The sequence below is a fragment of the Phyllostomus hastatus genome, unplaced genomic scaffold (genome assembly GCF_019186645.2).
Source record: "Phyllostomus hastatus isolate PE091 unplaced genomic scaffold, TTU_PhHast_1.1 phas_scaffold_46, whole genome shotgun sequence".
Taxonomy (NCBI): Eukaryota; Metazoa; Chordata; class Mammalia; order Chiroptera; family Phyllostomidae; genus Phyllostomus; species Phyllostomus hastatus.
This window is the reverse complement of record NW_025334032.1, coordinates 12,978,020-12,989,143: the sequence shown is the minus strand read 5'-3', so window position 1 is coordinate 12,989,143 and position 11,124 is coordinate 12,978,020. Positions and strand designations below refer to the sequence as shown.

The 11,124-nt window shown below is 42.4% G+C and overlaps 1 protein-coding gene across 1 annotated transcript in view; it reads left to right on the top strand.

Moving 5' to 3' along the window:
• Positions 1–5,288: 5,288 nt before the first annotated feature.
• EFNB2 (ephrin B2) overlaps positions 5,289–11,124 on the top strand; it is a 50,401-nt gene continuing 44,565 nt past the window's right edge. Inside the window, exon 1 of the mRNA XM_045821492.1 lies at positions 5,289–6,024. Coding sequence (XP_045677448.1) covers positions 5,903–6,024 — 122 coding nt within the window. The 5' untranslated portion in view covers positions 5,289–5,902. The remainder of the gene's footprint in view (positions 6,025–11,124) is intronic.

Genomic DNA, 11,124 nt, shown 5'->3' with positions numbered 1-11,124 from the left:
GCTTGCTGTTGGAGACCCAAATCAGATATTGAAATTGTTCCTGTGCCAGGCTACAGGAAAGAGGATGTAATTGTTAATAAAATACACCCAATCTTTTCTGTGCTGCAACGGTGTGTAGTAATTTGTTTTCTTTATTTGTTTCCACTGCCTTTGTGTGCATATTATAAAAGTTCAGATTCTCTCCCAGTCTGTTAGTAGTTCAGATGTTCCCTAGCTATTAAATATGCCTTTCTTCACAATTTCATTTTTAGGTTATTTTTAATGCATTATAGATTCAACTGATGACTGTTTATTTTTATTGCAGTATTTAAAATAATGTAGTTATTGCCAATTAGATTGTGAAGTTTGCAGAATTGAATCAGTTGTGTAACAACCTTTAAATTAGCTTGGTGTGAGGACTCTTAAAATGCTTGCGAAGAGGGGAAGGAGTTTGTATTGAAAGATTAAATGCTCCAGTTTCCCTTATAAATATGTAGCAATTTAGGCCATTTCTGCTCTCAGTTAAAATACTGAGTCATTTACTTGTGCTAATATATGTACATAGCTTTTTTTGTGTGGCCACCAGTACCTTAAGAATTTTCAGTGGCTTTGTGCTTTTTCATTTTATGAAGTAAAATAAGCATAAAATTCTGGCTAATTGAACTCTATATCATTTCTAATGCTTCATTTTATATTAATGATCCTCCATTTGTCACTTTAAATTTCTCCTAAGCTTTTATTATTAACTAGAACTGTTTTTAGTTCTGTTTTTTGTTCCTCTACACCCAGAACCATTCGACTGTATTGTATTCCTTGGCCATGAGAAATTCGGAAGACCAGGGTATCTTAATTATTGAGGCCTATCACTCCCTCCAGTAGCCTTACATGCATTCAAATAACAGTGCTATTAATTAGTGAAAAGATCTGAAAAGACCACTGAAAGTAAAAGAAATTAAGGACTTCACTCTAGAAATACAGAATGAGTGTTGAAAGCCTAAGTAGTAGGTCCAACTTTCTCACTTAACTTGCCATTAATTGTCTTGATTCCTTTGCTATTTTGTTGTTTATGCTATTTTACTCCAATATTTTAAATTAAGTTGTCAATAATCTCAGAATTGCTAGTGGTGCAGTAACCTAGAAGGTTTAGGTTTTCATTACACATTTTGTAGCAGATTTGTCACCTGGTCTAATATATTGTGTATGTGTACTAGAGTAACTGATTTGCAGCTAGGAAACACTGGAAGGAGAAAACAGATGACTCAGTATCAAAAGGGTGTGCATGTGTGATTGAACTTCATTGGAAGTCTTTGGGGGGGGGGGGGAGGTTATTTTCCTGCGTCCTCCGTGGTTGATGAGAGGATGTTCAAGCAGCATTTTTTATACATATTTCTTTAGTCTTTCTCTGAAGCTAGTAAGTTAAAAAGTGCACATTCACCAGCCCAGCAGTTTCACTATTACTCAGGCAAAGGTGTGTGTGTGTGTTCAATAGTATCTCAGTGTATTTTCTAAGATTGGGGTACTGTTGATGATTAAATCTGGCATTATTGGTGTTAGGGTAAAATGGGTTTGTACTTCATATACATTTAGATACGATTATTTCCTTCACTTTCCAGGTTTTCACTAGGGACTAAATAAATGACAACATAAAGAATATATAATTGCAGCTGGTTCTAAATGCTGTTGAATATCTTACTGTAAGGTGGGTTAAAGTGGGAGCAGAAGTTATTTTATAGACCCATTTTAGGAGATCCATTATCTAATGACTGCTGCCAGGAATGCCACCTCTGTTGGAGCAGCATTTAACTTTTTAGAGTAGACAGTATGTCTGTGTCAGTCCATAAAGTGGAAATGTTCTTTAGAGAATTCGAAGTATTACAATCCGGTGATAGGGTCAAAACTACATGGCTAGGTATTTACACATGTATCTCCACCAAACTACCTAAGCTCATTTGGAATAGTGACTGGAGTTTGGTTGGTCTTCTAAACCTGTTGGTTTGCAAATAAGGAAATGAAGTTTCACGCCAGGTGCCCAAGATAGTTGGAGCAATAACTATTCTTTCCCCATGTGCTGCTTTTGCATTAATAATGTAAAAGCAATGATGGGGCTCGAGATTTAAATGACTACTATAGTGGGAAATAATGTTACTTTGGTTTCATAAGGAATATGTTGTCTATAAGGTATGAGCTGTCATTAAGTTTCCCAAAGGGGGGAATTTTTTGTTTGATCAAGGGAACAATGCAGTAACACTTCTACCAAATTCTTAAATAAGATTTAAGACACTTCAATGTGTAATCCGAATTTTAGAAGCTGATAGATAGGGTAGGAGTGGCTAAGTTGATCTAAGAAAGGGTTTTATTTTCTACCTGTTCAAAAAGTCTTCCTAGTAAATTGAGCAAAATGTGATTTGCAGAAGGGTTCTAAAAATGGGACTTGCATGAAATAAACTGCATGCAATGCCAGGAAACAAAATACAGTTTTAGTAGAGACTCAGCTACATAGAAAATTCATGGCTTGAACAACATTTAATCATGTACATAAAATTTCAGAAATTTTTTTTCAGTAATGTTACATTTAGGTAAGGCTTTGGTTTTGTTTTTACAGAAGTTATGTTAAAGATATCTCTTGAAGTACATATTGGAATGGATAGATTACCATTCAAGGAGTATGTAGGAAACCTAAGTTCTAAAGATCAGCACATGATCCAGAATTAAAAGATCAGCAGAAATATTAGTAAGGTTGATTTGCTCTCTGGTTTTATAAGCTGGAATTAAACATTTACCACTTGACATTTACTTAAGTTTATAGTTATAAATTTTTATAATTGACTCAAATTCCCAAATTTTTTATTAATCTGACTTTTAGAAACTTATTTCAGAACTCTAGAAATAGTTTAAAGTAACTTCCTGTGATAAAACTTACTTCTGATGGGTTAATTATGTGCTGGTATATCACAGGTTTTCAAAAGTAACCAATAATTGTAAAGTGAAGTCCAAATACAAAGAAATATCGGACTAATGTGCTTGATTCTTTTTGGGTTGGAATGCTTTAAAATTCCACTTTGTGTTTTGTACATAACTAGTACAACATTTTTTTGGGGGGAGGGGTTGTGGGGGAGTTGGTCTGGCATGATAATATGGATTGAGGTAATGGTTTGAATTACTAAAATTACTCAACAGCAGTGGAGCATTAGCAACCTGACGTTGCTACTCGATGCTTTTCACATAGTCTCAACAGCTAATTATTACATATTTACTGAAAGTAAGTTGATGCATGTTCACATACTAAAACCACACAATAGAAATCTCTTGTGGGATTTTATTTTTTGGTCAAAAATAGGCAGCGATTTTTACCATGTGTGTATATTTTTCCCAAGGTAAAATGCTGTGGATATGAAAATTATCTGATTTACTAAAAATGGAAGTCATGGTTATTTTAAGACACTGCAAATTTCCTTTGTTTCCTCTAGTTGAAAAGGGTATAGGAGCTAAGAGGAGAGGTCACAACTTGAAGGTTACTATGTAAGTTTGATACTGAGATAACACTCAGTTTTAGTTCTTATAAAAAATCCCTAAGCTGGCTTTATAATAAAATTTAAATGAATTCCTTAAATGTTTTACTTATTTAAGACTTTTTTAACCCTTTGAAATTAATGAGTAATATTGCCTGCCCCTTCCTAGGTTTTTTTTGTTTGGTCCTCTGCGAATCTGCTGATGGCTTCGAATCATTTACTGCCTTTGAGTCTTTGTAAAAAATTATTTCCTCAAGTTGGAGGCTTATTTAAAATTTGCAACTGAGGAATATAAAGTTTTCTCTTATAAAGATCAGCTTGGAATAATGTAAGTGTATTCACAACCTCGTGTTTCCTAAAGGTTTTTCGATCTTATAGTAGTCCACAAGTTTTTACACAATGTACGTTAATTTGTTTCAAAAACCGAATACTTAATACACCATGAAATCTCCAAAAGTTGTTAAAAAAACAAGAGCAGGAAAAGAAAACTAGTGTCTAAATGAGGAAATTCTCAAATTTAGCTTAGCGAATAATTTGGGCAAAGAAATACAATTGCAGGAATACTGCCCGGTTCACGTCTGAATCATTAAATCCTGTAGTAGACGGGGTTTGGGGTTTTTTAAAGCATGTTGTGGATATACGGCATACTTATTTTTTTTTAACTAAGCTGTACATTTGTACTGTGTCTTATTTCAGCTGTGTTCTGCTGCTGGTCCCTTAAGAGTCTCCTTTGGACTTTTCTGTGTGATTAGATTGGGGGAGGGGGAGACTTGGGTCTGGGTTGGGTAGACCATGTGCTCTCGCTCGCAGAGATGTCAAGCTGGCCGCTAGTGGGCGCTGTGGGTCCGTGGAAGCGATGGACAAGGTGGCGTTCACCCAAGTTGCTCTTTGGAAAAGCACTTCACCAAGAACACAAGAAGAAATCCTGCCACCTCTTCGTTTGGGCACTATGTGATAGCGTCACCCTTACATTCACCGTCACCTTGGGGAAGAGTGAGTGTGTCTCGGAGGCTAATTAAGAATAAGTTCCCGCGGCATGCGGGCGGCACTGGCAAGAAGTGGTGTCTTTGTGCTAAGCAAGGCACGAAGATTGAGGGGCCAGGACGTCCACGCGCCTCAATATTTACTGCCCCGCCAGCGCCTCGTCCCTTGGAGTCATTTTACATCTCCTGGCTCCGTTGACTTAGGTTGGTCCCCAGCAGATGTTTGGTACCAAAATCATGTCTCAAACCCATCACTTAAGAGACCTGGTAGGGTGCACGTGCGGGGTGTGAGTTTAACCGTGCAGAGGGGACATTTTATTCAAAGGAGGAAGACACACTGGGAAATGCAGTGCCTTTGACTCTGCAGGGAAAGTTTCGCCCTCGACGTTGTCCCTCTTTCAAAGTTAGGACACTTTCCGTGCAATAAAGTCGCGTCCGGAGAGCGAGGACAGGTGGCATCGTGCCATCCCCTTTCCTACTCGGGGGTCCCTCTCCGCAACCCTGCCCCGCCACTCCAGGGCCTAACGCCGCACAAACGCCCCTCTCCTTCGCGGACTCCTCAGCTACGCTCGCGCCGCCGCCCAAGGGCCAAGGGCGGAGCTCACCTGTCAGCCGGCGCCCCGCCTAGCGGCACCCAATGTCTGACCCGGGCGAATGACCGACGGTGCAGCTGCCCAACCAACGCGTGGTTGCTGTACGGAGGACCAATGGGCTGAGCTGTGTGGGGCGGGGTCCCGCGTTTATAGTGCTCTGACAGCGGGCTGGGTGCGCTGACTCTCCTCTGCAAGGGCAGTGGTGCCGGCTGGTTAGAGTAGCCGCTCGCAGAGCGGGTCTTGGTGCCTCTTCCGCGCACAAAGGCTCGCGCGCGTCCGGCGCCCGTGGCTAGGACCGAGACAAGCCTGCCTGCTCTGCAGGCTGGGAGCCGCGAGGAGTAAGGAGGCTCCCGCGCTCCCAGAGACATCCCTCACCGCTCCGAGCTCCGGGACATGGAACCGTGTCGACTCGGCGCCTGTGCGCTCGGGCCGCTGCCCACCCTCCTGGATCTATAGTGCGGGACGGCCCCGCTCCGGACGCAGCGCTTGCCGCCCGTGCCTAGTCGTCTCTCCGCTTTTGTGTCCCGGCCACGCGCCCTCTCTGCAGACCCGCTCCCGGCACCCTGGAGCCGCACGGGAGTGGGCGGTTCGAGCTGGGTCCGGCGCGGCGACCTGGAGCCCCGAGCCCGCCGCGCCGCCGCGCCCCGCGTGTGCGCTCCCGCCTCTCGCCCTGAGAGGTCCAAAGAGAACGCTCCTGGCTTCCGCGACCACTGGAGCTGCTCGGCGCGCCCCGGAGCTGCCTGCGGTTTCCCCCTTTTCTTCCTGGAGGATTGGGGCTTCCGGCCCGCGCCCCGTCCCTCCGCCGCCCCGAGTGCGCGGGGCTGGAAGCGTTTTGGCCATGGCTGCGAGGAGAGACTCCGTGTGGAAGTACTGCTGGGGAGTTTTGATGGTTTTATGCAGAAGTGCGATTTCCAGATCGATAGTTTTAGAGCCCATCTACTGGAATTCCTCGAACTCCAAGTAAGTGGTATCCGCAATCACCCTCACACCCGGGTCTGCGGTGCCGCGCGGTTCGTACGGGAGGAAGGGTTGGGCCGTGGAAACTCAGAGCCTGATTATGGAATCTCGGTATTACCCGCTCCCTTCCTAGATCCCCGTCCCCGGTCCACGCCACATTACACTTGGTAGAGTCTTCTGGCTCGGCCTTCCAGCGGGAGCGCCAGCCCGAAGGAGCACCACCCCCACCTCCCTTCCCCCTTGAGCTCACCGACGCTAAAAAGCCCCTGGAGGCTCTGGTGTCTGGTCCGCGTAGGTATCTGATGGCAATGTCTGACCCTTATTTCTTCTGGAGGATGGAGAACAAGGGCACAAACGGGGCAGGCAGGCGCGTAGGGGCTGCCGGGCTCTGGAGAGAGGAGGGGATGCTGCACCCCCGAGGAGCACGGCCTGAGACCGGGGGCGGGCGGGGACGGGGCTCGGGGCAGTGAGGCATACCCCAGAGAAGGGAGCCTGTGTCCCAGGGCCGTCTATAGCACCCTGGAGCAAGCGCGTCTCCGCGGTGTCTCACCAGCCAGACAGTTCTCGGAGAGCTCGCCAGCTCCGCGGAAGAACTCCGGAGGCGAGCCCTCTGCTCTCCGCCCGGGAATCGGGCCTTGGCCTTTCCTGGAGAACCCTCTGCACGTCGGTCTCTCCCTTGGTTTTTAAACCAATGGCCCCGAACTCTGTGCGGTCCGTGTAGCTGACTTAATTGTAAGGAAGCTTTCTGAGAAAGCTTAAGGCCCTAGCTAAAGCCTTCAAGCTTGGGGAACCTGGACGAGAATGGGATCCTTAGATCCGGCTGGCTTTTATCAAAAAGTGCAGCCTGGAGAAAGCCAGGCCTCGTGGAAATTAACTTTCAAATGTGAGCACCATAGTTACATTTAGAATTTAGGAAAGGCGATCCATCCCTAAATAACTCGTAATTAGTCATCTGTGCACTCAGTATTGTATATCACCTCATTCTTGGGATATATTTTGAATCACAGCCAGAAATATATTACAGAATCATGAAATTTTAGCCTTGGGAAACTTGGGGAAACTATGGAGACATTGGCTGGATCCCGGAGTAAGCATTTGAGATAAGAAGCAAAAGCAATGGCCTAATGAATTTTAGGCGTAAAGAGATGGAAGATTGGTTTAGAAATCACATCTTAATTTTAAAAATTATATATCCACTCCTCTAAAAGTGGTCAATTTCAGATTCACCAACAAGCTAACCAAGAATTCCCCATTACAAGGGTCAGAAGCATCCCAGCTGTAAATCCGATAAGTTTATGCATGGTACTAGGTGGCACTTAACAACACTGTTCATGTTTCAAAAATTGCTTAATGCAATCTCCTTTCATGTGGCTTGATCTAGTATGGACGTCTTTATTTTTTTTTTTTTTTAGTGTAAGATGCTGTATTTGCTGAAAAATTAATGTTAGTAACATCTTTACACTGATACCGAATCGGTAGGCACCAGGTGGTGCCAGAAAGCGCCGGGCTCGGACCTGCTCGCAGCAGCCGGTGCCCAGGCTAGGCGGGCGGGGAGCCGGGCTTGGGGAGCCGCGAGGAGGCCAGCCAGTGCTTGCTTTGTGCCTACAGAGGTCACTCTTCCATGCACAATGCTTGGGGTGCCAGCCCCTCACCTCTCTCCCCAGGCTGCCTGCTCAGCTCCACTTTGCACTTTCACTGACGGGCTGTCTTTTGGAGTTTACTTTTTTCCCATCAGGACTTAATGTTTTTATTTAAATCTAGTCAAGAAATCCTCATTCACCCCTCCACCGTTCAGCTCTATGTGTATTTTTACTTTATTAACCACTAGTTTGTGTTTCTGGGAAGAGCATTAGAAAATACATACTTGGAAAAAAAGGTAAAGCAATAATTATTTCAATGTTAAGTTTAGACATTAATATTTCTTTTCCTAATGTGTGTAGGGGTGACTATTTACTGACTGTCCTGATGATTAGCATTAGTCTGTTTTTCCCAGCTGTGGCCACAGATTTAGAGACCTACTGGAGGCCTGCATTTTAGAGAAAGAAGCCTGCATCCTTGTACTGCTGATGTTGCTGTTGGCTTGATTGCTCCGGTCCTTAAGAGTAGAATTTCTATTATGGTTCTCAAGATAATGGCTTGCTTGGAGGACTGGGTAATTGGTCCCTGGAAAAGGTCTACTTACCAAAGTATGTAGCTGTGAATGCTAGCCTGAAGGATCAGAAAGATTTCTTCTTGGAGGAATGACTAAAAACCTTTCTTGTCAAGGGGTCACTTTATTTGAGGGAAGTTGCCTGTATATTTCCAGGGAAAAGTTTATTAGTCAATGTGATGTGGCAGGAAGATAATCAAATGCAATGAAGTTTCAAGTCAGTTCATATGAACTGAGGAACAATTCATTTGTAATGAAGCAACCATCATTAATTAGATTTGTTTCATTCAGGGGTCAGCTTTTTTAGCAGGTGGTGGACATAGGGGGCACACAGCAGCTGTTTAGATAGAGCATCCAGAAAATCATTTGTAAAATTCACTGTCTCCATACCACTTTAATCACATTGTCCACTGGTCCCATCCCTGAGAGTTTTTGCAGTAGTTGGAAGAAGTTCTATATACTGAAACAGTAGCTCTGTTAGATTATTAACATTGCATCCATAGGCTCTGATAGAGGTGGGTCAGTTGAAGCCATTTAGGTTGTTTAAGCTTTTTTTTTTTTTTACCTCAGAGAGAATAGCAAACCTGGTTTTCATGAATTTCTAATTAACATTTCAGTAGAACAGTTTTTTCCAAGCATGATTTCTTTGCCAAATAAAATAGTTATCTTTTTAAAAAATATATTGGTTTCACTGTAGAGTGAAAAGTTTGTATTGGTATGGTATTCTAGAATGAATTACACTAGTCAGTGTTGAAAATTTCAGTTGAGGATTCATTTCTTATATCCATGGGTGCTATTTCCTATGCATCACATACTAGTTAGTTAACAAAGCATTTTGCTTTTCCCATGTCATTTTTCCCCACATAATACTGAATTCCTGATATTGATTGGCTTTATAGAAAAGAATGGCCGGATAATGTCCAGATAACCTATAATACATGGGCTCCACCACAGTCAGGCTCAGAATAAATACGGACCTGTCAGAGATTGATAAAATAAACTACAATGGATAGTGCTGTTTAAACAGTCTATTCAATACCATATATAAGCCAGCCTGCCTTCCATTGTGTCTGAAATTCTTATTTTTGTAGGTAAACAAATGCACATTCAGCACTGATTGAATAGCCCCTTGAACTATGCTCCACAGTTTGCGTTTGGGTTAATCTTGTCGGTTTTAATATAGAGAGAAAAAAGCACAAAGCGCCAGGGGTGGAATTGTTAGTGCTTTCACATCCACATTCCTCACGTTTTGTCAGGATGATAAACTGTAGGTAATGGACTGTCGTTGTTCCCCAGGACAACTGAGCCAGAAAGAGCACAAAGATGGAGCAAAAGCAATATCTCACAATATGCTCGGTAGCCTTCATTCAGACCAGAAGAGAATTTATTTGGGAATCATGTGTCTAGGGACTGCACATTTTAACCTCAGCAATTACAACTTTAAGCCTCAGAAATGGGAGCTGGAGGTTAAGATGATTTGTTAAGCCCTTGGTTCTAAATCTTTCACAAAGCATAGCTGTTGACACTTGTCCAACGGATGCAAAGAAATGCAAATGACTTCAACATTCTTAAATGTTTTTGACTCCTAGGCTAAAAAAAAGTATGAGGACAGGTGAATCGGGCATCATTTCCAGGTCAGTTTAACACACACATGCACACACACACTACAGATGGATATAGATTCCTCATACAGAGTCAGCTGAAATAATAATGTGTATGTTTGATTAATTATTATAAAACCTCTTATCTGTAAATTTACTGAGATAAGTCTTTTAATTGGTGGATCACCCACAATACCACAATAATTACCTTCAAATTGACATTGCAAAAGGAGCGACTAAATCTTTACTATTTGGCCTTCCCCTGAAATGCTTCAGGTAGCTCCCAGGAGGTTGAGTATGAACATCTACCTTAGAGCAATATTTCCCTGTGTGTTCTCCTAATAGAAAACTGTTTGAGATCCCAGCATGACTGCCGTGATTCGTCATAGGAATAGGAGTGGAGGGGGAAGGAAATACTGTAGATCCTCATCAAGAGAGAAAAAAATTTAAAGAAGGATATTCCTTTACAATTTTATGAAAACTTTATTTTTAAACTCTTGCATTGCAAATTATACAAAAAGAAGCGCTCTTCTAAGAAGAATAATGATTAAAATGGTACTCCTATCTGCTTAATCTCTGCCTTCATTTGCTGCTGACATAAAGAGCCTGTTTTTCAGGTCACTTATCATACATCTACATAGATTTGCTTATGAGCTCACCCTTTGTGTAGAGGGGTAGAGCCTTAAATAGGAGTGTTCAACTGTTTAAAATATTTTGATTAAAATATGCAGAACCCATACAACTATAAGCTTCTAGTTAGGAATTAGCTCTTTCAGGGAAGAACTCCATACCCCGCAATCACTTTTTAGGGGAGAAATTAGAATGAGGCTAGGAGAGGAATATAAGAAAAGCAAAGAGGGATGGATAGCGAATGGGACAGTGTTCCGAACAGCTTGGAAAAATTCCTATGGCTTCATTGTCTCTCTAAAGCCAAATAATACAAAGACATAAGCAATTCAGCCTATCTCCCATGATGGAAAATGTAAACCGTTGACATGGCTCCCCTGTTTAACTTGTTTAATTCTCATTTTAAATTCAGTACTATACTAGCCGTGTGAACTCTGAAGATTTCTTTAGTAATCCATTTTGTAGTTCCGAATCAAAAACAAAGTGAAAGGGTCTGACACAATTTGCTTTTATTTTTAGGCAAATCAACCCTGGTCATAGTTAATAAGGGGATTACAACTCGGACTAGGTCTTTACAGATGTAATGTAAATCAAGGGCAGAGTATAAAGAAACTGATCCCTTTTGATTGAAGTATGGTAAAAAGGCATAGAGAAACTAGCAGCAGTAATCTGATTGTATGGCAATAAAACCACCATTTTCTGTCTTTCAGATAAAAATAATGTGGT